This window comes from Pteropus medius, unplaced genomic scaffold, assembly GCF_902729225.1.
Source record: "Pteropus medius unplaced genomic scaffold, Ma_sr-lr_union100, whole genome shotgun sequence".
NCBI lineage: Eukaryota > Metazoa > Chordata > Mammalia > Chiroptera > Pteropodidae > Pteropus > Pteropus medius.
Window position 1 is genome coordinate 27,205,361 of NW_024352787.1, and position 27,283 is coordinate 27,232,643.

Below are 27,283 nucleotides of genomic sequence, written 5' to 3' on the forward strand. Positions count from 1 at the left end.
CACACACTTGTGCAAGCTGAAGTCATTTTTGGCTCCACCCCATATCCCACTACGTTATGGTATCTCTTACTAAGGCCTGACCAAGTGCTCTTGTAAGCATCCATCTCCACGGCCACTACCCTGGCCAACAGAACATTGCCTTTTACATGTACTCCTGCATGAGCCTCCTTACAGCTGCCCTTCAAACTCAAATGTGCATTTGAATAACTTGTGGGGAGGGCTTTTAAAAATCTTCATGACCGTGTCTAGTCTGAATCAATTAAATCAGAATCTCTGGCTGTGGGGTTTAGACATCAGCATTTTGTAAGGTGATTTTAATATACAGCTAAGGTTAAGAACCACTGCAATTGAGGCTTTGAGCCTCAAATTATATATTTCTGGTGCTCGTTAGTTTAAACCAGTGGTTCTTAAACTTTAGCGTACATCAGAAATCACTTAACAGGCTTGTTAAAATACAGATTGCCAGGCCCCCACCTCCAGAGTTTCTGAGTAGGCAAGTCTGGGATGGAGTCTAAGAATTTGCATTTCTAGTGATACTGGGTCGAGGACCCAAACTTTGAGAATTGCTGCGTAAACAATGAAGACATTTATTGTTTCACCTAACACAGGCCAAAGGTAAAGAGGACGCCAATCAATGCAACGTGTCTCTTCAATTGTAAATTGAAATTGCGCTTCCACTGTTTCTTTGGCTTCTGCTTCCCTCCAATAAGGCCAGGTTTCTGGACAGATGTTCAAGGTGTTTTGTGACTGGGCCCTGCTACCCTTGCAGCTTCATCTCTTTCCCCAGCCTCCCTCCCTTCGCATTCCAAGAAGTCTTGAATCGCTAATGTTTCCTGAGATGCAGCATTCTGCTTTGCCTTTGCAAGGACTGATCAGCCCATAAGGCAGGCGGGCCTAGACTTTTCTGTCTTTCTCACATGCCCCTTTCCACCACATCCTTCCCTCTGACTCCATCTGCAACACTCACCCAAAGAGGCTGGCATAGTCAGTGCCTTTTGCACAGGAATCAGCTACTTCTTCCTCCACACCTACGTTCATGCCTTGTTTCCCACCTAGAATTCCCTCCTAACCTCTGCTTCACCTGTCTAAATGCCCACCCTGAAGTTACAGCCAGGTTTCACTACCCCTCAAAAATCCGTCAGCAGATCTCTCTCTGTGATTTGCCCAGCTTTTCCAAATCTTTCTTTGCGTCATTAGTTGTTCTTCTGTGTGTTGGCCTTCCAACTGGGCTGTACGAAACTTGAAGGTAAGAGTAAGACCTTACTTGTCACAGCCCAGTGGTGCGGTGGGACAAGTATGGATTAGGAGTGTAGCAGACTCAAGTTGGACTCTGCTCTATCCCTGGCTTCCATGTTGACCTTGGGTAAGTTATTTGACCTGAGCCTAGTTTTCTTCACATGTTTAAAGTTATTTCATAGCATCACCTGTCTTAAAGGTCGCTATGAAGATCAACCAAAATCATGGTGTGAAAGAACCTTATACCCTTGACTGAGTTGTACACAGCTGAGCCCTACTCTTGCTTCTCTCTGTGCCCCACATCGAAAGATTGAAATCATAGAGCTGCATGAGTCTCAGGTTCACCTGTGTGACCTCTGCAAAATCACTTAATAAGCACCTTCTAGAGCATCAGTCTCTTAATCTATAGGATGGGAATATGAGAAGAGTAAATGAAATGCAAAGCTTCTGGATCAATAAATATCACATGAAAAATGCTTGATGAATGAAATTCTTCTTAAAAGTACGGCTTGTCTCTAGGTGGTGGAGAAAAGGGTTCACGGCTGGGCCTGCAGTTCTAAACAGCAAATTAGAGAAAAAGTCCCAGGATGCTCTGGACACCCCCTCCAGTCCTCCCCTCCCCACTACCTACAGCTCAGTCACTGTCAGCACCATTCCCCCCTCCCACACGCAGATGACAAAAGGGAAGGACATAAGGATGCTCAGTTTGCTCTCTGACAGTGGGTGTGTCTGTCCGTCATCTAGTATGCAGCAGCCTCTCCTCAGAAGGATGGTCCTAAGAGTCTCCCTGGTGGGCACTGAAACGTTTGAATTTGGAATTCCCAATCCTGGTACTTCAACTTGCTCTGGGTTGCAGGGCTGGGAGGCCCATGGGACATACCTGTTCTGGGACTATTATTCTCTTCCCTGCCAAGCGGGTCTAATCCAAATCCTATCAGTGTTTCAGAATATCTCCTTTTCGGTAAAATTTGAACAAACTTTGTAGATTGTATCAATCCCAATTTCCTTGTTTTGATATTGTACTATAGTTATGCAAGATGTTACCATTGGAGGAAACAGGGTGAAGGGTACATGGAATCTTCCTGTTCATTTTTTTCAACTCCCTGTGAATCTATAATTATTTCAAATTAAGAATTTCCTTGTTGAAAGTCTCCTTTTCAACTTCCTTTTCACTTCCCAGGCCACCCTTAAGTCCAGGCCTTTACCACCTCCCTCTTGGATCCTAGCAAACAGCTCCTGATTTTCCTTCTGTCATTGGTCTTGGCAAATGCTGATCCATCAAGAGACTCTCCAAGACATCAATTTTGCCCTATCTTGCTCTGTAATAGCCAGTGGAGGCTCATCTCTGCTTGTTGGATTGAGCCACACTCAAGGCACTCCAGACCTTTCCAATCTTATCTGCTACATTTTATTTTGCTCATGCCCTGCCGCCCTCACAAAATCCCTCATTCTCAGGTTTTGCTGAGGCTGTCCCATACTCCAATGTCAGAACTACTCTTTCCCTCCATTAACAGTAATATTCCTGCCTTGACTCCTTAAAAGGATCCAGTGTGGTGACAGCTGGAATGAACGCCTTTAATAAACGATTATCAGTAAAGTATTCAAGAGGAAGCCTAAGCAAGGGCCTGCACATTGCCCACCTCACCGCCTCCTCAGGCCGCAAAAACAATCTCAACAACCAGGCCCCACTAACGCCCTAGCCCCGCCCCTCGGGACGCGCTCCAACCGCCAAGCCCCGCCTGACGAGACACTCCAACAGCCAGACCCCGCCCCTCAGGGCGCTCCAACGGCCAGGCCCCGCCCCTCAAGATGTTTTAACAGCCCCGCCCCGCCCCGCCCCGCGTGCGTGCGCGGCTCCGCGGAGACGTGCAGGCGCCCGCGTAGCCGGAGGCTGAGGTGGCAGCAGCCCGGCCAACATGGAACTACCGCAGATGCCGGAGCTTATGGGGCTGTCGCTATTGCTCGGGCTTCTGGCCTTGATGGCGACGGCGGCGGTAGCGCGGGGGTGGCTGCGAGCGGAAGAAGAGATCTGCAGCCGGTCCGCCGGTTGGTGGGGCTGGGGCGGGTGGGAGCGACCCACGGGTACCTTGCTCCCGGCCTCCCCGTGGTCCTACCTGCTGTCTGGGCCCGTGGGGATGCCGGGGTCCCCCCTGGGCCTCAGTTTCTCCTCTTGTGGAATGACCTTCGTTTCCCGACAAGAGGTGCAGCGTCGTCCAGCTGGTCGCACGTCTTAGGGAGGACTAATTAGAACCTGGGTCCCGCGCTGCCACTTTCTCGGTGGCCGAGGCCAAGCCACTTTCCCTTCTGAGCTTCAGCTTCATCCCGGGGTTACTGCGACAGCGCTTCTAAACTCCCAAGCGCGCTACTTGTTGGTTATTTTATGAAAATGGGCGGGGAGGTGGGAGACCGATGGACTAGTTACTCGGTTTATTGAGTACCCACTACCTCCATAGGCTTTGGGGTCTTTTGCTTTAGGTAGTCCACTACCGGGTAATGGAGAGGAACATCTAAACATGTAAGTGAAAAATATAGTGTAATAGGTATCCTAGAAGAGGTTAGTACTAGAAACAGGAAATCCAAGGGTGGGAGTGGTCAGCCCCGCTTTTTGGGTGTATGTGAGCGTGTCAAGAAAATCTTCACCGAGAGTAGGGGACACATAAGGTGTGGACTTGAAGGATAGATGTGTATGACTCTTTTGTGAGGGGAGAGCCCTGGTAGGCAATGCTGGAGAAATAAGTAGAGGGCAGATTGTGGCCATCTTTGTATGTGGGCCTCAGGAGGTTCTTCTCTTATAAGAATTGAGGAGTATCTGCAGTGATCTAACACATGCCAACTCTGCACCTGGCCTGATTCTCAAATTAACTATTTTATGCAAAAGTGACTGGCACCATTTTTGGTACAGGGTATCTCAACAGTGTTGACTGCCTTGAATCCCTCAGTTCTCTATGGGAGTTTTTTGAGCATTTACTGTTTGTTATTTTTTGTGTATTATCCAATTCTCCCAACTTCTGTTTAAGGAAACCAAGGTCCAAAGCAATTGAGTAACTTACCCAAGGCCAGGGCTACCAGATTCAGTTGTGCACGTTATTCCTTATGTAGGGACGTCTGTCTGGCCAACGATCTGCACTCCATTGGGCATGTTGTGTACCTACTGAGCTGTGCCAGCCCAGAGAAGGCACCTTTTCTAATTTGCATTGAGCTGCTATATGGACTCACAGTATGCAGCCTCCTCAAAATCACAATCTAAACCCAGGTCTGATTCCAAAGCCCCTGTTTGTGCCTACATCACTCTCTCTTCTTGAGGACAGGAGCCATATATGGTCATATTTTGCTGCTCCTCTCAGTACCTGGCCAATCACAGGTGGTCAGTAAATGCTTATTGAGTGAGTAATGGATGGATGACATGGCCCTTCCTTATAGGCCAAAAAGCAAATGGATTTCCACTTGACAAGTCCTTGAAGTCCAAGAAGCAGAAACAGCAGCAGCGAATTCGCAAGGAGAAGCCTCAACAGCACAACTTCACTCACCGCCTCCTGGCTGCAGCACTGAAGGTACATGGGTGCCATGCACAACACACCCACAAACACGCCACCACACACTTTTCCTTTGTAGTGTTATGTGAATGTTACAGACCCCGCTGCCTCTAACTAAAATCAGTCTGGATGCCTCATCCTATTCTTTCTCATCACATCCCATCAGCATCTTACTGTTAATCCAGGAAACAGGGTCCTGGAGTTATGGCTGCACATTGGGATTCCCATCTGCCCAAGAGGTTCCTGTTTATACTTCCTACAACCCTTCCTCTAGAGCCACAGTGGGGACATATCTTGCATGGACTTCAGCAGCAACGGCAAGTACCTGGCCACCTGTGCAGATGATCGCACCATCCGCATCTGGAGCACCAAAGACTTCCTGCAACGAGAGCACCGTAGCATGAGAGCCAATGTAGAGCTGGACCATGCCACCCTGGTGCGCTTCAGTCCTGACTGCAGGTGGGACAGCATGGAGCCTCAGATTTGCCTGCAGAAGCCCAGCCCCAGGCTTATGGCCTTTCTGTACCTGTTTGAAATAGTGAGGGGGGACCTAAGGTCTCCCTTGGGGTAGTAGAAAGAGCATCCAGACAGCCTGAGCACTGCTTGGGGCTCCCTAGAGTGCTATGCAGCTATATAGCAAGGAAGCAGAGAGGGAAGATCTGTTCCAACTTGGGAAATACCAAAGTCTGGCTTCCAGGTTAGTCTTGGAAGCTATAATGATTTTCTAAGCCATAGAGAAAGTAAAGAAGCCAAAGCTATGAGAGCCCTATCTTCTGAGGAGTTTTAAGAGAATTTTGAACCAAGAGGTTAAATTGTAAGGCTGGACTGTAGGGCATGAGGGGCGATCTTGATTTTCCTCAGAATCTAACATAGGACCTGGCATACATAGGCTTCCATGTCCAAAAGAGTGAGTGAATTACTTGTCTGCTACCTGTCTTTAGAGCCTTCATTGTCTGGCTTGCCAGTGGAGACACCCTCCGTGTCTTCAAGATGACCAAGCGAGAGGATGGGGGCTATACCTTCACAGCCACCCCAGAGGACTTTCCTAAAAAGCATAAGGCACCCGTCATCAACATTGGCATTGCAGACACAGGTAAGAGGCAGAGGGGTGGAGTTTGCCCAAGGCAAGAAGCAATGGCCCCAGTTATATGTACTGAATGAGTTAATGCTGCCACTCTCAGCATAATGCTAAGCCCCAGCATGATAAAGGGGCTCTGGCTCTGTGTTCTGCTGGAGTCTAGGATTTGTAGCGAATCCCCAAGGAAGGCAGGTAAGAGCCACAGTCTTCAGCAAAGTCCTTATCTACAGTGTCCCTTGGCCTGGGAGGGCAGCATGGATCCTTTGGGCAGTAGAGGCCTTCAGAAGTATATCCTTGGAGATTGACAGTGGTAATTGATCTCAGCTTATGTCACTTCCTTCAGGAAAATTCATCATGACTGCTTCCAATGACACAACTATCCTCATCTGGAATCTGAAAGGTCAGGTGTTGTCTACCATTAACACCAACCAGATGAACAATATTCATGCTGCTATATCCCCTTGTAGCAGGTGAGGAAGGAGGGACTTTGGCATCTGGGGTGGGCAGAGGCTGGGGCTGGGGGCCAGGGACAGAGCAGTGAGCCAGCTACAAATAGTGGAAAGAGCAAACGTTGTGGAATCAGAACACCTAGATTCAAGTCCTTAGTCTCTATTTCTTCATCTGCAGTTTTAAATATTGAGGTGGGGTACTACATATCTTATAGCATGGCTGTGAAGGTGAACTGAGATTATGTGTAAAACCACTTATAATAAAAGTATGTTATTTAGATATGATTAACTTTCTCAAGGAAGAGGCTTAGTGGGTTTGTAGAAACAAGACACCCTTAAAATTAAGTTTTTAAGGAACTCGGGTTCTATGGCAGGTTTGTGGCCTCATGTGGCTTCACCCCCGATGTCAAAGTTTGGGAAGTCTGCTTCGGGAAAAAAGGTGACTTCCAGGAGGTTGTACGAGCTTTTGAACTGAAGGGCCACTCCGCAGCTGTCCACTTCTTTGCTTTCTCCAATGACTCCCGGAGGTGAGTGAATCTCCTCTGATTTCTTACCAGTGGCTCTCAGCCCCTCTTGGCAACCAGGGTCTTTCTGCCTATCTCTGCAGCAGCTCTGAAGCAGGTGGGATGCTTGACCCTAAGTGGAGTTGGCCTCCTAACTGGAAATCTTAGTGTTGTTCCAGGTGTCCTCCCCTTCAGGATATGTTAGGGCTAGAGCTGTGATTTTTCCATGCTGCAGGATGGCCTCTGTCTCCAAGGATGGTACGTGGAAACTGTGGGACACAGATGTGGAATACAAGAAGCAGCAGGACCCCTACTTGCTGAGGACAGGCCGCTTTGAAGAGGCTAGCACCATGCCGTGCCGCCTGGCACTCTCCCCTGATGCCCAGGTCTTGGCCTTGGCTAGTGGCAGCAGTATTCATCTTACAATACCCGGCGGGGTGAGAAAGAGGAGTGCTTTGAGCAGGTCCATGGAGAGTGTATCACTGACTTGTCTTTTGACATCACTGGCCGGCTTCTGGCCTCCTGTGGGGACCGGGCAGTACGGCTTTTCCACAACACCCCTGGCCACCGGGCAGTGGTGGAAGAAATGCAGGGCCTCCTGAAGCGGGCCTCCAATGAGAGCACCCGCCAGAGGCTGCAACAGCAACTGACCCAGGCCCAGGAGGCCCTGAAGAGCCTGGGTGCCTTGAAGAAATGACTCTGGGAGAATGTGGCAGGAAGGATCTGGCCTTCCGCTGCCACTACTGCTGCCACTTTTCTTCCCAGGTACTCCCCAGCTGGAAACCTTTTGAAAGGGGTATCTGGATTTTTTTTTATGGTGGCCCCCTCCTTTTTCCCATTGAAACTGTTCTTGCCTACTTAGATCTTTCTTCTTGCTGGTTTTGACTCCTTTACTTACTTGACCTCTCAGGCTAATGACCAAGGTGCTTCTCTTTTTTTCCTGGGCCCAAGGGGTGGAATCTGTCTTCATCAGGCACTGAGGAGAGTGGTAAATAGAAGAAAGAGAGAACATGGTCTTTGACCCTGTGACAACACACCCTGACATCCAAAGGAGTTTGTAATTGTGGAGGCAAAACCTAAAGAATGCCCGAGTACTAACCAGTAGTGTTGCAGGAGTGAGACTGGGATATCTTCCAATTACAGAACTGTGGTATGTTATGGGTCAGGTAAAGGCTAGTCTTAATCCAGGCAAAGCTTCTAACTCCATCAAAAAGTAATTAAGGGATTTCATTCTGTGCCTCAGTTTTCTTATTTGTAAAATGAATAATCTCGACCTCCTTACAAAGACACTGTGAGGACATGAGAGTATAAAGTCCCTAGATTTGGAACAAAAGAGTAGTAATATGTTAACTGTTGTCCAATATCATTTCTTAACTAGGTAAAAGTGGGTCTGAAACACTGTAGTTTGAAACCAAATTAGAAAAAAGAAACACATTTCTTGGGAAGGCGAAGTTTCTGGGATCATACATTTCGTATCTGGTTCTGCTTTGTATAGAGGAATCAGAATCCCAAAATGGAGTCCTCTCTTTCAGGAGATTATATCCTGTTGGAGGAGACCCCTTTTCAGTTCATCAAACATTTGAGTGCCTACTCTGCCCAGCACAGCAGTAAGCACCGGAGATAAGACATGATCTCTGCCATCAAAGATGGCTGGTGGGAGAGAGGTACACGTGTCTATTAAGTGCTTTTTGTTAGTTTATTCATAGCTGTAGAAGGCTGTTGTAAAAGTCAAGGCAAGAGAGAGGATCGAACCAGGACAGAGACAGTGGGTATGAAGTCGAAGGGATAGATTTGATAAGAGATGATGTATTTAAAAGATCGAATTTTTGGATTTGAGGATGGCCTGGATGTGGGAGATACAGGAAATGAATCTAAGAAGACTTGCATCTAGGCAAAATTTATTCATTCAAAGTCAGGTTCTTATTCCATCTCCCTAAAACTAGGACTCCCCTTACTTGCCCCCAGCTCACATAAATGTTTGAATAAGCCACAGCCTTGGAGTTATTCATAATTACTCCCTTTCATTACTTCCTCCACCCCACTACCACTACTGCCATCTGCTCCACCAAAAATTCTTTGGGTTATACTTCAGATTATATCTTATTCTGAATTTGCTACTTGTCTCCTTATTTTCTGTTACCATCCTGGTCCTAGCCACTGTCACCTACTGGGCTATAATATAGCTTCCTCATTGGTCTCCCTGCTTCTCTTTCCTATTAAATCACTTTTCTACATAGCAGAGTGCTCTTTTGAAAATGTAAACCAGATTACATTGTTCCCCAGTTAAAACCCCCGAAGGCTTTCCATTGCACTTGGGATAAAATCCAAAATTCTCTCCATGGCCCACAAAGTCCTATGTAATCTGGCTTCTTCCTTCCTTAGTGATCTTGTTACCACTCTTGTAACCCCAGCCTTGCTGTTCTTTGACCAAGCCATGTTATTTCCAGCCTCAAGGGGAACTTGGACTATGCTGTTTCTTCTTGTTGGAAGCATTTTTCATTTCTGATGGCTGACTTGACGTGCTTATCATAATTCACGTCTCAATTTCAGTTACACTTCAGAGAGACCCTCCCTAACAACCCAATCTGAAGTAGCCCTTTTCACCAATCATCACATCCATCCTATTAGCTTAGTTTATTTATTTTCTATTACTTAAAGCTATCTGAACTTGTTTGGATATTTGTTTGCTTTAGGGGTTTCAGTTTAAATGTTATGATGTCAAGTGGGGAATGTAAATGCATGAATGGGCCAGTATTCTGGATGTAAGACAGCAGGGAACGTGGGGACTGCAGTGATCTCTAGAGGGCATGTGTCCTGCATAAAGAGCAGGAGTGGCTCCTACTTACTCAGGAATCCAGCAGAAGTTGCCTATTCTAGAGAAGCTAGAAGTTGGCAGTTTATTATAAAAAGAAAAACTAAAGCACTGTATATGCCAAACAAAACACTAATGTGGGCTGGATGCAGCGCACCAGTCTCTTATTGGCAGCTTCTTGATTGTTCATTAGCCCATTGGAATGTCAGCTCCACAAAGGCAGAATCTTTGTTGATCTTATTTGTTCTGTATCCCAAGCACAGTACCTGGGACAGAATGAGCCCTCGATAAATGAACTCAGACCAGGGGCAGTTGACAGAAATTTCAGTACCCTCTGTGTGTATCCTCCCACTCCCGATTTCCACTGTGGTTTTATGTTCCTAATAACAGACTTCTGATTGATAATGTTATGCACATGGTTCCTGGCAAATATTTGCTTTCCGATTGCCAGAAGAATGAGACTAAAACATTTTTTCGTATATTTGCTTGGCTCTGGCTTTACTTTCATTGTATATCCAGGAGAGGAAGTGACCATAGAATGTTGAGTTACTGAAGTCAGAAGTCTGTTTCCAGTTTCAGCTGAATCACTTACTGACTTGAGACCTTGAGCAGATAGATTATTTGACCTCTCTGAGTTTGTTTCTTCATCTGTAAAATGGGAATAAATCCTGGCTTGTGTTTCTAATGGAGTGAAACCACTATAAAAAAAAAATATTACAGAGACTTCCTGAGGACAGAAAGCTCTCACTAAAAATGAAGCTGCTTCTCTTGTGAGCCTAGAGAAGGTATCTGGATATTAACATAGAGGCTGCTATGTGTTTTTTTGGATCAAACATCCTTGTATGTAAAGGCAGCATTAACATTTTAATATTACTATTTCAACTTCTGTGGGTTTGAAATTTTTCAAAATAAAAAGTTGGGGAAATATTAAAAATGGTATATAGCCTATTTTAATCAGTTGTGAAAAATATAAAAAAAATATTTAAACCACAAAAGTATACATTTGAAGGCCTATCATAACCTTGGTAAGTTTTCATCAAGGTAATAATACTCATATTTAAAAGATTGTTCTGTAATTGGAGATTATAGGAGTTAAGTAGAAAGCCCATACTATTGTGATGAGTTATCAGCAGTAGTAGATTATTTCATATAGCATTAGATGGACCCAACACTGTCCCAAGTTGGTCCCATATCTAGAAACTTAATAATTTGAGGATTCATGTACTTTACAAAATTCCAGAAATATGGATCTTCCTGGTGAGCACAACTTGGTTTCAGCCCACAGTTCTTTAGACTGAGGCCCACTGATGGGCACAGGTTGGCATCGAAGCAGCAGCCACAACAACTGAAAGCATGATTTATATACACAAAATTGTGAATGTATTCTGAGATTGTGAATGTATTTCCAAGTCTTCATTTCTTTAAACTTCCAACTTCCAGAGTTCAGCGCAGTTGGAGAATGAGTATGGTTTCCATTTGCTTTCTATTCAGTATACATACCCAGTTTGAGCCCATTTGCATTTTCTTAATCATATTAATACTGGCTAACATTGAGTGCTAAGCCTTTAATCCCTACCAACTTTGCTACTGTTTTTGCCTTAACCATGCTCCCAGTAACCACATCTTAGTTTTTATTGGTGAACTACCACTTCCCTGACTCTTGATCTATATGATTTATAGGGGATAGACCCAGATGCTCCATAGTGGGTGTAATCAGAAGATCCCTGGACTTTGCCAGAACTTTAGAAAAGTGAAAATATCTTTCATTTTCTGTTGGGATTGTTTAGTAAGTAGGATTGTAGGCTTGTTACTATGTGTAGTGTTTCCTGAGAATGAAGGTAACAGGAAAGCAGGGTGGAAGATGTAGAGAGGTCATGTGCTGAGGATGGCCATGTGCTGAGGCTTTAGACTAGTGGATCCAGACACCACTGGACTTTTCAGTTATAAAAGCCAATAAGTTCCAGTTTATGATTAAGTCAATTCAAGTTGGGATGCTCTGACTTGCAACTGAAAAAGCCTTAACATCAGTATTGTTAGAGAGTCCAAGTAAATTGCCCAAGGCACATAACCAATAATGTTGTGCCCAGGTATTTAAATTTAGGTCTCTCTGGTACTAAGGTACATACCTTTAACTACCAGGCCCATCTCCAACATTTATAAAGCCAAAGGCAAGAATACAAATGGAGGCCCACATGCCATGCCTTAATATTTAAAAGTTATCAATTCAACTGAGCTCAAATATGCTCTAGCCTAGCCTATCTTGATAGATAAAACATCCTGGAAGGCCAAGTTTGAACTTAGAGTTCTCAGACTCAGATCTGTGCCCCGATGTGTCAAAGCAGGCCATCCCATGTTTAAGGCCTGTTCCTCTTCCCATCTGGTTCTTTCCCACATTGCAAGGTATACCCTAGCCCCGACCTTTAAGTGCCATCACGTCCCTAAGAACCACCATTTCTTGGCTACCCACTTGGGCCTTTGGGTGTGTGTACCATGAAAGCACTGCCTTTGTGAGGGTAGACCCAGAAGATAAGTTCACATAGGTCCTGGAAGCAGGCTTGGGTCTGTTTTGGCAGGGGTTCCAGGGTTGTGGGTACCTGGACTGTGGTGTAGTGGGTGAAGTGGAGACACAAGCTCTGAGTGGTCACATATCCCTGGTCCTGCAAGTTCTATGCCTCATGGGGAGGGACATGGCAGGAGGAGGGCTAGGACGAGTTCCTCCAAAAGGAGTCCTCTCGCCCATGTCTAACACTTAACCTCTGTGTTAACCACACTTCATTTTTACCCTGAAGTTCCAAATTTACTATTAAGGTTTCTTTAACACATCAGAAGTGAATATACAGTGAGTATTTTATTGTGAGTTCTTGGAGGTTCAGCCAGGTATATCTCAAGAGTTCTAAAAGTTCTGGAGATGTGGAAATAGGCTTGTATAGTTTTTCAAGCCAGTATCTATGGCCTGATTACTAGCTTTCCATTCTTACCTTTAAGTTCTTCCAAGTATCCCACACACCAGCTGCAGCCAGGATACCAATGTAGAAACCAGTCACACATTGATCATTCCTTCATCACCTCCCAGGATCAGACAGGTTAGGAAGGAAGCCATGGAGAGCTGAGCACACCAGCTTCCTTCTAACAAACTGATAGAGCGTTTCCTCCTGCTCTCATTGTAGATGCTCTCACTAGAGCAAGCGAATTCAGCTTTTTCACACTTAAGCATTTCAAACGGCCTACTGGCTTGTGAATGATGCTAGCTAATTGGGTAGGGGATTTTTGTTTTTATTTAAAAATTTAAGTTAAACTTCTTATTGAATATCCTGTTTTATCCTCTCATCCTCTCCTTTACTTTTTTTTTCCCTCCCTTAATGGCACCTTTCTGCCACAGCTAAAAGATTTGATAATGGCAAACATTCGTGGAGTACTCATTATAGTCCAGACACCGTTCTCAGTGCTGTGGTGATGACAACTCATATCCTCCCAGCAGTTCTTTGAGATATGAACTATTATAACTTCCATATAACCAATGGGGACCCTACAGCATTGCCCAGGTCACTTAGGAGGTACATGGCCGAGCTGAGATTCAATCCTACAGAATCTGGGTCCAGAGCTCAGGTTCCCAAGCTTTAGCAGGTATCACATTTACCTGGGGCCTGGGCATAACTACAAAGGCCCAGGTCCTATCCTGCTTCAATAGGCATGATCCTCTGTGTCCTTTATTATGTGGTACCAAAGTTTGGGAACCACTGCACTGTGCTCTTCTGCCTCGATTTTGAATATTTTTCAGATGCTACTGCCCTTCTCGAGAGTGTGTTCCTATCCCAACAAGTGTTTCCCGGCTTGTGCCTAATGGAGGAGAAACTGCAAGGGAGCCATCCAGGGACCCTCTAGGGGGCTGTCCCACTCCCTGCTTGGCACTGGAAACTCCCCAGCTCTTGTCCCTGGTCACACGGCCATCACTTCAGCTGTCTAAGGAGTCTCTTTGGAAACTGCCTTTCCCCCATTATCTCAGACTAAATAGCTTTTCAGTGCTTTCATAAGCCTGCACATTCCTTCATCTCTACTCCACATTGCATTGTCATTTATCTATGCTGTGATTGTCTAGAGGGCAGGTGACATGTATGATTAATTTTAGTATCCTTACAGCCTAGCATAGGGCCAGACAGTCGAATAAAAGAACTTCTACCTCTCTGGAACCTTACCCAGTTGCCCTGGGCCTCGCAGTGACTGAGTGCCCCGTTGGATGCTCATTCGAGACACCTCCCTTCCGAAGAGCCCATTTCCAGTACCTAACTCAGGGATACTGCAGCCTTTAACCAACACATGATTTGGGCTACATCCTTTAAACTCTCAGAACCTGCGGGTCAGGAACAGACTTGGCTTGTAGGCTTTTAAACTGCACAGTACATGGAACAATATATGGAGAGACTAAGATGGCATTCTCATCCTGACAGTGGGCTGTTGTTACATTCCAGGGACTCTTCCCTTCCTCCTCACCTTCATTCTGACTACTTTCCCAAGGGCAGTTCACCTTCCCACTGCCTGCACCCAGCCCCTCAGGAGCATCAGGGGAAACCAGTTCCTTTGTTTGCTGATCTTCCTGTGATATTGAAGTCCTGGATAGTGTTTTGTGTATGGACATGTTTTCATAATTATAACTACTCCAACCGGTCAAGTTATGTTTGAGAGACTTATATCTTCGCTTGAAAAATTACCTTAAGTTTTGTTTCTGTTGTCTGTATTTTCTAAAACGAACATGCACTTTTATAAAAATCAGTAAGATCATCGCATGATACATAGAAGAATAATAACCTCATTACACACATTTTCTCACTTGCTTCATAGCAGCTCTTGTGAGGGATCAATTATTATTCCAATATTGCAGATGAAAAAACTGAGGCTTGTGGAGGTTAAGTGGCAAGCAAGATTTCAACCCTGGGACGAGTACAGAGTTCAAGCTCGTTCTTGGTGATACCCTACACAGCCTCTGACCTTGCCATCTAAGGTAAGTTCCTTGAGGACAGGGACTTTATAATCTTAGGAGTTTGTACTGTACCTCTTTCTGTTTCTAGCGCACTCTCACAAGTGAGCACACAGTAGACACTTTATGTTTTTTCATTAATATGATAAATACTTATTGCTCAACAGTAAATGAGCTCACTATGGCTACCCTTTCCTCATCCACCATGCAATTGTGCTGCCAATAGAAATTGCAGTACTTTCTGGGGTCACTGCCTCTTGTCAGTTCACACACTGGAGTATGATTCTCCCAGGAACTAATAGCTCCCAAGTAAAGAGATCATTAAGGCTGCTGAAATAGAAGGCCAAATCTGGGGTTTGGAGGCTACAGCCACCTAAGTACCTTCCAGGACTTCAGCTCACCTCCATCACAACAAGATGATTTGAACTCTCCACTTAGGCAAGAAAAGGCAACAGCTACAAAGAAGTCTCCATGTTTGCCATTATCAAATTATCATGGATACAGTGGGGGTATCTGCAGTTCGTCAGACCCCTATTACCTGCTTGCTCCCGTGGTCTCTCTCAAGACTTTCTGGGATCCCTGGAACCCAGAGCCATTGTCTCCACATATAGTGATTCCTGGGAATCAGCTAATAAGATCAGTGACAAACATCCAGAGGCCATTGTGATGTTGCATGACTCAGCAGCCTGTACCCTGGTGTTCACCAGACAACATCATTACCTTTCCCTGTGTTCAATAAGAGGCCTCCCTTTTCACCTATCAAGTCTTGTAGATCCAGCTAATTTATCAGATCTTAAACAACTGTTAAGTCCTCTGCCTTGGCATTTACGGGTTATATGTTTAGTTGGGGACATAGGCATCACGCAAATCATCGGTATATAACCAGTAGGTTTGACAGCCCAGGTATTGGTTTCAGAAGTTTTGGGAGCCCAAAGGCAGGAAAAACAGCAACCAAAACAACAAATCCAAAATGAAAGAGGTGATGATGATGTCTGTGGTGGTTTCTGGTCCTTGAGTGCTTATTTCACCCTAACAGGGTGGCCTCTGCCCTGCATACCTCTAAGTCTTTTGTGATCTGGGCAAATGCGAACTTTTTGATGTGCTGCATCCCACATTTCCCCACCTGTGTTTGTTTATTAATAGTGGCAGGCCAGCCAGGCACTCGCCCATTGTGCCAGAGATTGCTGGTGCTCACAAACATCCATGCTTCCCTTTCTCTTGGCTATAAGGCTAGACATTTTCCAGTCTCTGGTGAAGCCATGTGATGAGTCCTGGAATGTGTGCAGGAGTGATCTGTTTAGTCTGGGGCTACCTCTAGAAACCCTCCATGCTTTCTCTTCTCTTTTCTGCTAGCTAGGAGCAGAGAATTCAGTGGAGATTGCCAAGGCTCTAGATGAATAAGCCAGTAGTAGATGGAGAGAACCTAGGTCCCTGAATGACTACGTGGAACAGGTCCTTCCTAAGCCAGCATTGTAATACAACTATGAATAAGACATAAATTTGTGTTGTGTGAAAGCCATGGAATGTAGGGTAGGGGTGGGGGGTTGTTTGTTACAGCAGCTGGCTTATCTTGACTAACACTCCTACTACAGAATCTCTTCACTTAACCCTGTTAATATTGTTATTTATGATAAGAAATATATATTTTGGTCTCTCTGTATGGTTCCTGGCTCACAGCTCCCATAACCCTTGTAATTTCTTAAGTGGTTAGAGCAATAGGGATAACTTTTTGAAAATAATGTTTGATTTTTGTTTTTGGCTCCAGAAATAGTTCCAGAGGTGAAATAAAGGTGAAATGGGTGTGTTTTGTTATCCAAACAAGCCTCTTTTAGCCACACCTGAGTTTTATCTTAATGCCATTTTTGGAAAGCCCCTAGATAACCACTGGAAGGAGGCTGGTTGCCAAGGGAACCAGCCAGTGGTTAGAGGGTTGGAACTTTCAGCTTCACCCTCCTCCACCTCCAGGGAGGGGAGAGGGGCTGGAGATGAACTTAATCACCAAGGCCAAAGATTTAATTAATAATGCCTATAGAGTGAAGCCACCATAAAAACCCTGAAAGAGTTCCCAGCACTTCTGGGAGGCTGAGCACGTGGAGATGCTAGAAGGGTGGCTGCACTCAGAGAGGGCACAGAGATTTCCCATCTCTTGCACTACGTATCTCTTCCATCTGGCTGTTCTGAGTTGTATCCATTCATAATAAACTGGCAATCTAGTAAGTAAACTGTTTTTCCTGCATAATATAGTCTTCTAACAAATTAATCGAACCTGAGGAGGAAGTCATGAGAACCTCTGATTTACAATCAGTACATGAGAAGCCTGTGAAGTGCGGGTGGGAGAGGCAGCCTTGTGGTACTGAGCCCTTCACCTATGGGATCTGATGTTTACTCCAGGTACGTAGTGTCAGAATTGAATTGAATTGTAGGACACCCAGCTGGTTTCAGAGAATTGGTCAGTATGGGGAAAGCCCGCACATTCAGTGACCAGAATACTAGAGGAAGAAACAAGAGTGTTTTTTCTTAAACAACTCCTGAGTTTGGGGGCACTGGAACTAGTGTGGAAGCCAGCTTTCTGTAAATCTGAAACATGTGTTAACAAAAATTCCAACAGAAATTAAGAGTATTTTATTCATACAAGATTTGCAAACCAGTGAGGTAGCCCTCGGTATGAACCTAAGACATGTTCCAAAATGGAGGGGATAGGGCAGGGTTTATAAAGGAAAAAGTTGCAAGGAGCTGATAATCACAGAGATGGGTTGCTAGGGGAAACAAGACCATCAACTTATATCATTCGTTTTCTGATTGGTGGGGGTAATGATTTTCAACGGTCAGCTGACTCATTGGTCAAGCAAGTGGGGTTGTGAGGTGAGAAGAACCGGTATTATGTAATTTAGCATTTATCAAGTCCTAGTTTCAGCTCAGGCATGTAGAACCAAAAAAGTTGTCTTGATCACACAATTATAGTCCAGGGAGTATTATTTAACAACAATGCAAGGAGCACAATTAGTCAAATAGTACAATCAGCACAAGGCATTTTCAGAGCCAAAAGGGCAAAGTTATGCTCTGTAAGCAGCTTCAGAGCTCAAGCTGTAAAAAAATCCAAATGTTGGACTGCAAGCTACGATATTAAAGTTCTTATAAGTCTTCACATGGGATCTAAACACCTTACTCCATCTCACTTCAATTGTGATGGTGTTATACCTTCTCTTCCAATTCTACAGGCGGCTAAAATAAGGGAAAGACCACAGAACCTGGAGTCAGAAGTCTTGGGTTCTATTCTGGCTTGGCCTCACACAAGTTAAATGCAACCTTGTACAACTCATTTAAACTTTCTGCCCTCAACTTCATCTTGAAAAGTAGAAATTATGATAATGCCTATATTGCTCCTGGGAATAGTGATAAATAGAAGTGAAAGTCAACTAACTGTGAAGTATTAAAAACCTGTTACTTCTCCACACAAAGCCGGCTGCCCATATAGAGAGAAGTAGGGGGCTTGGCCCAGGAGGTCTTATCCAGTCTCTTGGCTGGTACCCTCAGGGAATCAGACCTGCCTCCAGGAATCTCTCCCTTCCCTACAATGTTCAGTACTTGGGCCGAAAAATGCCTTCAGGATTTTTTTCTCCACTGAAGCCTGTACTGAGATAACATGCCCTTCTTAATACCTAGTCTAGGAACTTGGGGTGCCAGGAGCCTCCTACTTTGTTCTCAGGGGTGCCCACAGTTCTATTAACTTCTCAGCCCCTTCCTGCTTTTCACTTTCTGGGGACTCGCACTCTACACACACTCATCCCCCTTTCCCCCCAAATATATTATGAAAATCTGTTTCTAACCAATAGAATCTGCCAAAGGGGATGGGATGTCACTGGTGATTACATAATATGACTCCTTGCTAGCAGACTCAGTTTTCTCCCTTGTGGGCTTATTGTGAGAGGTCTTATGAAGGCGCCATGTGGGCAGCCTTTAGGAATAGATGGCTGAGGCCTTTAGTCTTACAAATGCAAGGAGTTAATTCTTCTCACAACCAGAATGAGCCTGGAAATGGGTCCCTCGCCAGTTGAGCCTGTAGGTAAGAACTGGGCCCTGGCCAACGCATCAGTTGTAGCTTTGCACAGGACCCAGGTAAGCCAGACCTGGATTCTTGACCCACAGAAACTGATGTAATAGATATGTGTTATTTGGGCTGCTAAGTTTGTAGCAGTTTATTATGCAGCATAGAAAACTAATACCCCTGTCCTCTGAAATGTTGCCCAAATGTTCCCTCTGTCTTGTTTACTCCTCAAGAGCAAGGTCTTATATTTATTGGGATTCCCTTACCCCAGTGCCTGTCACAGAGACTTGATCATGGTCCTTATGGTCTTTATGATTTTAGAACAGTCTAAAATCATAATGTGAGTAGAACAGGGAAAAATTAATTCTATTTTTTAAAATTGGTCTTGCTTGAATCTGTTATAGGACTTTGCATAGTTCTTTATACCTAAGGGGCACTTAATAAATAAGAAACAGAGGTTAAGGGATTTCCCTAAGTGGCAGAATTAGGATTTGAACTTGGCTCCAGTACATGTGCTCTTAACCCACTCTGTTATATAGATTTCCAGCTGTGACTATACTCAAAATACAGTCCAAAATTTGGTTACCTGCCATCAGCAAGGTACAGCCCTGTGCCCAGTACAGTACCTGGCACTCAGAAATGGCAGAATGAGCACATCCAGGGTATTACGGAACTCTTGTGTGGAGGGGTTAGAAGTACAATGGGAGCTGGAGGAGAAGAGAGAACAGGATCACTCAGAGATGTAGGTGGGAAGCTGGGTAGACCCAGTGTCAGAAGGACAAGTAAGGAGAAATCCCTCTCCTCCCTCCCTCCTTTTTCCTTCTTTCCATTCTTCTACAAATATTTGCTGAGCACCTTCCGTGGGGCGTGTGTAGAGTATACAAGATGTTTCCTCCTTGTGGATTTGGGGAGAAAGCAGGCCTGGCTGCACATGCCTAGGTTACAAAGCTCTCTTGGGTTCCTTTTATAAGGGCACAAATACCATTCATGAGGGCTCCAGCCTCATGACCTATTTACCTCCAAAAGCCCCACCTCCCAATGCTATTACATTGGTGGTTAAAATTTCAACATAAGAATTTTGTGGAGACACAAATGATCAGTCCATTGCACATGCCAAAGGAGAATTAAGATCACTAATTAGCTGGCTTTAAAATAGGGAGACATTCCAGGATTATATGAGTGGGCCAATGTAATCAGAGACACAGTGTCCTCAAAAGTAAAAGAGGGAAGCAGAAAAGAGAACCAAAGAGATGGCAGCATGAGGAAGACTCAACCTGATGTTACTGGCTTTGAAAATGGAGGAAGGTGTCATGAACAAAGTAAAGTGGGCAGTTTCTAGAAGCTGATAAAGAAAACAGATTCTCCCCTAGGGCCTCCAGAAGAAATGCACCTTAATCTTAGCCCAGTAAGATCCATGTCAAACTTCTGATCTACAAGATAATATACCTGTGCTGTTTTAAGCCACTAAGTTTGTTGTAATTTGTCACAGCAGCAACAGGAGATGAATACAGTGATATATTACACAAAATATCAAAGTACAGAATAATGTATGGAGTGTGGTACAACTATTTTTGTGGAAAAACGAAAGAATATGTACTTTTGTGTGTACGTTCATTAATGTATGGACCAATGTTTCTCAAACTTGGCTATACATTAGTGAGATCTGGAAAGCTTAAAAAACAAATCGCAATGTTCAGGCTGCAGACCCTTAAATGAGAACCTCGGGGTAAGGGGGAGAGAAGAACCCAGGCATCATTGTCTTTTGAAACTTCCCAGGTGCAGAGCGGTTGAGACCATTGGTACAGACTCTGGAAGGTCAGGCAGTGAGGAACTGGGTGGCTGCAGGACCAGAGAAGGAAAGACAGAGGGACTTGCTGTATTATTTTTAAACTTTGAATCTTAAAGAAACAAAAGTTTTATTATGGAAAATTTCAGGGTGTACAAAGTAGAAAGAACGGTATAATGAACCCCTGTGTATCCATCACTCAACTTCAACACGTCCTAACATTTTCATACCCTTTAAATTTTCTAGTATGTGGACATATTATATATTAAGTATATAATATGAAAATAAAATACACATGCTCAAGCTGTCCTACAGAACTATGGAGATAAAACTTCAGGGAAAGGCCCCTGAAACATGTATTTTAATAGCTTCTTGCGGGGTCCTCACAGTCGAAGGCAGCACTGGATTCTGCCTCTGACAATCCCTCCCTGGCTGTCTTCTGGTTTCTTCCCAGCGCTTCTCATTAGCAATGCATCAAGGACCTACCACCTGTGAATACCTCCTAGAACCATTTCCATTTTTAGCCCATACATCTCTCGGTGAATTCCAGAAGGTTCATACTGCTGCTTAAGAAGGCACAGGGAGTTCTTTACAACCTTCTACAGGTTTTCCTTACTCCTCAGGACTGTTTCTTGGACCTCTGTGGCCTTACAAAGGAGCGCAGCTTCCAAAGTGGCTTTCACAGAAGGGAGACATTGATCCTGGTCCCCTGTCCTTTCTCTCAATAGGGCTTTTAACACAGCCCAAGAAGGGAGAGAAAGGAACTTCAGCATATTTCAGACTCTTACTTCTGAGGCTTTTCTTCAAACAGATTTTCATAAATATCAGTGTGGGAAATGAACACATAGGATTATAAGCTAGAACCACAGACATCACCAGTCTCCTCAGGCCCTGTCCTCCACTGAAGCAGCCCGGGTGAGGATCTTAGCTTTCTGGGAGGTTAAATAAAAGGAAAGAGTTGAGAGAGAGGAACTCAGTGCTCTGGGGCCTCAGTAAGGGTGGGATTGAGTCTTGAAAGATGGGTATCTCAAAAGGACGATGGCGAGTAGATTAGGAGAGGGAGTGACATTTCTCAGGGGAGAAGCTTCATGAGTAATAGCAGAGGTGGAAATGCGCCAACCCTGTTCAGGAAACAGGTGTTGTTCAGTTGTTGCTAAGAGTATAGGCAGGAGCAGTGGCAATGGAAGCCAAAAAGACTATTTCTGCCTGCAAGGCATTTTGTAGTTTACAAAGCTCCTCTACTCCCTTCCTCACCAGATTCTCAACATAACCCTATGGAATACAAAGCCATTGTTATTGAACTCATTTCACGGAGGAGGGGGGCGCGGAGAACAAAACAGAACTGGGATTCAGAGTGGTTAGGTCACCTATGCAAAGCCATAAGACAAGTAAATGGCTGAGCCAGTATTCCGACCCAGAGTTTCTATCTCCTAGCATTCTTTTCCCCATGACTGGGGTCATACTTGGACCCTGAGTGACCTGTAATGTACAACATAAGTTTGAACTAGGCAGTGGTGAGTTACAGAAAGGACTTTACAAGAGGCATGGTTATCAAAGGTGCACTGGGCCAGCATGTGTGCTGACTGGGGGTGGACTGCAAGTGATGCAATGGTGCTAAATCGCTCTGACAAAAAAAGTGGGATGATTTAAAGGTAATGTGGACAGGGCAGAAAGCGAAGAAACAGCTGATGGTGGGCCCTAGAGAGAAAGCAGGCCTGGCTGCACATACCTAGGTTACAAAGCTCTCTTGGTGTAAAAGTGGAAATTCTCCAGTTTCAGGGAGGCAGTATCTCCAGGTGCAAGCAGTAACTCAGTCACAGGGAGGTGATATCTCCAGGCGCCAGCCCCAGGAGAAGTGCAACATTCCAAGGTGAAAATAATAAAACTGTCTACTAGGCCCTGTTTGATCTGAGAGTTCCCTGGATACATTTATCTTTGTAATGGCTAACTTCTGCTTCTTGTAATGTGCTTATTCAAGGATGTAGTAGGAGGCTTTATAAGCTGCCTCCTCTGGAAGCTCGGAGCTGATCTCCTCTAACCCTGCGTGGTAGAGAGTCAGTCGCCGGCCGGCTAATAAAGGCTCATAATTAATCTCAATTGGCTCCGTGGGTCTCAGAATCATTCGCGCCACAACATTTGGAGGCCCCAGCGAGATCCTCCCCAGAGGGAGAAGGGAAGTTTTCCCTAAGACCCACAGCCCTGGTTGCTCCGGGCGGGGCACGACCGTGTCCAGGGGGCGGCCGCTGAGAGACGTTCCTCAGCCCCGGACGTCGGGCGGCCCTAGATCAGAGAGACCGGTGGACAAATATTCCTGAAAATTGGACGTGAGCCTTCTGTTCCTGTCTCACCGGTGAGTTTGTCTAAGAGTAATCTTAGACCTGTTTCTGCCTGTGGGCCCTGAGAACTAGTGGAAGGCTGGACACGGCACAACTTCCCTAGTACGGTCAGGTCTGAGACGTCAGATCCTGACCCTGTACCTGTTTCAGTTTCGGTTTCTGATACGCTAGCGTTTTGTGTTGCCTGTAGTCTGTTTTGTCTGTCTGTATTGTATATGTTACTCTGGACCGGTCGAATGTACTGTTATTCTCTTATTGCCTTGGTCCTCCGTCAAGTTTGTCTGATTGTCTGATCGCTCTGGTCTCTGAGTATCTCTTGTGATTTTTGTGATTTTCAGTTTATTAACTCTTCTTTTTACAGGATTTCTTGCTGCTACAGCACCGCCCAAGTGGCCACCTAGTCACCGAGCGGACCTTGTCTAACATTCTTATCTTTCCCAGGACTTTTATTCTTATTCCCATCCATCCCCACTGCCATGGGACAAGCTTCTTCTACGCCCACTCCTTTGCGGTGTCTTGTGTACAATTTTAAGGATTTCAGGAGACGGGCCCGAAGTTATGGGTCGTCAGTCACTCCGTTCGATCTCCAGAGGCTTTGCCAGGTAGACTGGCCAGCCTTCGGAGTCGGATAGCCATCTGAGGGTTCCTTTGATTTGCAGACTACCTTCAGAGTCAGGAGTGTTGTTTATGGGAATCCTGGTCACCCTGATCAGGCCCCATACATAAATGTTTAGATAGATGTTGTGTCTGATGCTCCTAAGTATCTAAAAGATTGTCGGAGTAAGTCAGACTCTCTGCTGGCGTCTGCCTCTCATACGGTTCTTCTGGCAGGGCCAAAGTGCACTCCCGCACCTCAGAAATCCTTTGAACCCGTTTTACAGAACTCTCCGGAAGATCCGGAGATCCTCAATCCCCCTCCCTATTGTTCTCCCGGTAACCACTTTAAGCCCCCTGAGTCTCGGGAGGCAGCCCCTCTTCGGAGCCCACCACACACTCGGACGGGGGCTGTCTACTACCCTCCACAGGATCCGGACCCCATTCCCCGATTCGTCGCAACCTGCAGCTGTCCTGTCTCCGACAGATAGCCCCACCTAGGGGAGACACCCAGACCTCTTTCATGGTGTATGTCCCTTTTCAACTAGTGATCTGTATAATTGGAAGTTGCAAACTCCGTCCTTCTCAGAAAAACCCCAAGTCTTGACCTCCCTTTTAGAATCCATCTTCTTCATCCACCAACCCACGTGGGATGATTGCCAGCAGCTTTTACAGGTTTTGTTCACTACAGAGGAGAAGGAAAGCATTCTAAGGGAAGCTGCAAAAGGGGTCTCGGACCCCACTGGGCAGCTCACCACTGACCCCGCACGGGTACAACTTGTATTTCCCAGCACCCGACCCGACTGGAATCCCAACACCGATCAAGGTAAGGAGGCTCTCCTGAGGTATCGCCAGTTGTTGCTCCAAGGCCTCTGGGCAGCGGCTCGCTGACCAGTTAATTTATCCAAAGTAAGTGAGGTTATTCAGACTAAAGATGAGTCGCCCGCAGCATTTTTAGAGAGGTTACTAGAATCTTATAGACTGTATACTCCCATTGACATTCTTCCAGTTCTGCCCCCCAGAATGTTTCCAGACTCACCTGTCTACACCCCCAGTGAACTTAAATTATGCAGTAAGCTAAAGGGGGTAAAAGGACCCACTGGGTGGATTCGCCTCCCAGATGGACGCACCCTAGTACCCGGTGCCTTAGGTTGGGAACTAATCTCACTAGTTCATCAGAGCACCCACCTAAGAGGAACAAAGTTGATTGAACCTTTGAAAAGAGACTACTATATCCCTGAACTATACAAAACTGCCAAAGAGGTAACAACAAGATGTTATATTTGCGCCCAAGTTAACCCTGGGCCTCCTGTTAAAGTGCAAATTAGATCAAGACTAAGGGGCCAAGCCCTGGGGGAACATTGGGAACTAGACTTTACAGAAGTAAGCCCTGGAACTTTTGGATTTAAGTATCAACTCGTGTTCATCGACACCTACTCAGGATGGGCTGAAGCCTTTGCAACTAGGAGAGAAACTGCCCAGGTAGTAGCTAAGAAATTAGTATCAGAAATAGTGCCCCGATTTGGCTTGCCATTAATATTGGGGTCCGACAATGGCCCGGCGTTCATCGCCAAAACAAGTCAAACCTTAGCCAGAATATTAGGCATTAATTGGAAATTACACTGTATATATAGACCTCAGAGTTCAGGCCAGGTAGAAAGAATGAACAGGACTTTAAAAGAAACTTTAACCAAATTTAAACTTGAAACTGGCGAGAATTGGGTGAGTCTCCTCCCTTTCGCCCTTCTGAGGGTAAGATGCACCCCTTACCTCCAAGGCCTCACCCCATATGAAATCATGTTTGGGAGACTGCCACCTCTTCTGCCCAAGATAGGGGTAGAAGAGGCGACTGAAATTTACCATTTCTCACTACTTAAGTCCTTATAGGCACTACACTCGGCAAGGGGAGAGATGCAACACTTAATCTCTGCCACCCGGGAGAGCCCTGGACAGTCACTTAAACCTCATAGCCACTCCCCTGGTGACTGGATTTGGGTAAAGAAGACACAGCCAGCCGCCCTTGAGCCCCGCTGGGACGGACCCTTTCCTGTCATCTTCACCACTCCCACCGCAGTCAAGGTTGCTGGGAGACATCATTGGATTCATCACACCCACATCAAGGCTGCTCAACCACCACCAGAGACTGAGAAATGGCGTGTCCGCCCAACAGGAGACCCTCTCAAGATAAGACTCTCCCGGGTTTAATTATAATTAGATTAATTGCTATTAATAATGTAAGAGGGAATCCTCATCAACCTTAACTACTAGAGAAAAAATGCTGGATTTAGTGTCCTAGTTCATTTCATTCCTCAGGTTTACTTTTACTCTGGTGAGGTGGGGGCAAAAGCACTTCCAATATCTAGAGGCCAGAATGAAAAGTGTTCCTATTTTAGTTCCCCTTTTAGTAGGAGTAGGGGTAGCAGGACCTGCTGCAGTAGGAACAGCAGCCCTTGTTACGGGAAGTTCCAACTATAAGGCCTTAAGCCAACAAATAAATGAAGACCTATCAACTCTTGAAAATTCTATCAATCACCTTGAGACCTCTATCAACTCCCTGGCTAAAGTAGTCCTGCAGAACAGAAGAGGACTAAACCTTCTGTTCCTAAAACAAGGAGGTCTTTGCATAACACTAGGTGAAACTTGCTGTTCTTATGCCAACCATTCTGGAATTATATGAGACAGCCTAGCGCTAGTAAGACAGAGGGTTAAAGACAGAGAAGAACGACTTAGGCGCGGAGAATCTTAGTATGAAGGACTTTTTAATAATACCTCTTGGTTAACAACTCTCCTTACGGCCATCACAGGCCCCCTTATTTTAGTCTTCCTGGGCCTTTCGTTTGGGCCCTGTGTAATTAATTAGATAACTGCCTATGTTAAGAAGCGGGTACAGGCAGTAAAACTCTTGGTCCTCAGAACTCATTACCGGCCACTCCAGGTTGAAGATTCAATAGTTTGAATTCCTACGAAAACCAGTGGAGAATGTAAAAGTGGAAATTCTCCAGTTTCAGGGAGGCAGTACCTCCAGGTGCAAGCAGTAACTCAGTCACAGGGAGGTGATATCTCCAGGCGCCAGCCCCAGGAGAAGTGCAACATTCCAAGGTGAAAATAATAAAACTGTCTACTAGGCCCTGTTTGATCTGAGAGTTCCCCGGATACATTTATCTTTGTAAGGCTAACTTCTGCTTCTTGTAATCTGCTTATTCAAGGATGTAGTAGGAGGCTTTATAAGCTGCCTCCTATAGAAGCTCGGGGCTGATCTCCTCTAACCCTGCGTGGTAGAGAGTCAGTCGCCGGCCGGCTAATAAAGGCTCATAATTAATCTCAATTGGCTCCGTGGGTCTCAGAATCATTTGCGCCACAGCGTTGGGTCCCTTTTATAAAGGCACAAATACCATTCATGAGAGCTCCACCCTCGTGACCTAGAGAGAATCTGTGGGAAAGAATGGTGTTCATTTATTCATTCATTTGATAACTTTTTATTAAGTACCTCCTCTGTGCCAAGTGCTGTGCTAGGCATTGAGGATGTGTTGGTGAACCTGACAATGGGTTCCCTGCCCTCACAGGGTTGACATTTCAGGGGACAGCAGATAATAAAGAGCAAATGAACAAGTAAAAGAACTCCATATTTGAGATTAAACATGTGATCTTCAGGAACATACAAGGACGTCCACCCAGTGTCATGTGGTCTTCAGGATGGCTTCTCTTGCCTGCCCTGGAAATCCCTGCCTCTGAGTGTAATGTAGATTGTGTTCAGGGTCCTGTGGTGGGAGGGAAGTTTAGGGGAGGGAGGTGTCCTTCCTCCTATATGAAATGATCTGGGAAAGCCTTCATGAAAGGGGAAACATTGAGGCTGGGCATTCATTCATTAAACAAATACTTAATGAGCATCTATTTGTGTGTCAGGCTCTGTTCTAGGTGCTAGGGATAATCAGTGAACAA

At 45.3% G+C, this 27,283-nt stretch overlaps 1 protein-coding gene and 2 long non-coding RNA genes across 5 annotated transcripts in view; 2 read left to right on the plus strand and 1 right to left on the minus strand.

The window, feature by feature from the left end:
• LOC120591784 (uncharacterized) overlaps positions 1–3,793 on the minus strand; it is a 44,148-nt gene extending 40,355 nt beyond the window's left edge. Inside the window, exon 1 of the long non-coding RNA XR_005649997.1 lies at positions 3,351–3,793. This is a non-coding gene — a long non-coding RNA (uncharacterized LOC120591784). The remainder of the gene's footprint in view (positions 1–3,350) is intronic.
• On the plus strand, positions 3,092–14,277 carry TBL2 (transducin beta like 2). The gene is given in 8 exon segments (XM_039849481.1): positions 3,092–3,282; positions 4,657–4,787; positions 5,044–5,228; positions 5,711–5,862; positions 6,191–6,317; positions 6,671–6,823; positions 7,035–7,216; positions 7,219–14,277. Coding segments are annotated over 8 exon segments (1,338 nt in total). The 5' UTR covers positions 3,092–3,152; the 3' UTR covers positions 7,497–14,277.
• Positions 14,278–22,472: 8,195 nt separating this feature from the next.
• Positions 22,473–25,638, plus strand: LOC120591783 (uncharacterized). 3 transcript variants are annotated; one of them, XR_005649995.1, is made up of 3 exons: positions 22,473–22,764; positions 24,011–24,170; positions 25,223–25,638. It is a non-coding gene; the product is annotated as an uncharacterized LOC120591783 (long non-coding RNA). The 3 variants fall into 3 exon arrangements; XR_005649996.1 differs by having other exon boundaries at positions 24,020–24,170; XR_005649994.1 differs by having other exon boundaries at positions 22,478–22,764; positions 24,036–24,170; positions 25,223–25,637.
• The last annotated feature ends 1,645 nt before the right edge of the window (positions 25,639–27,283 follow it).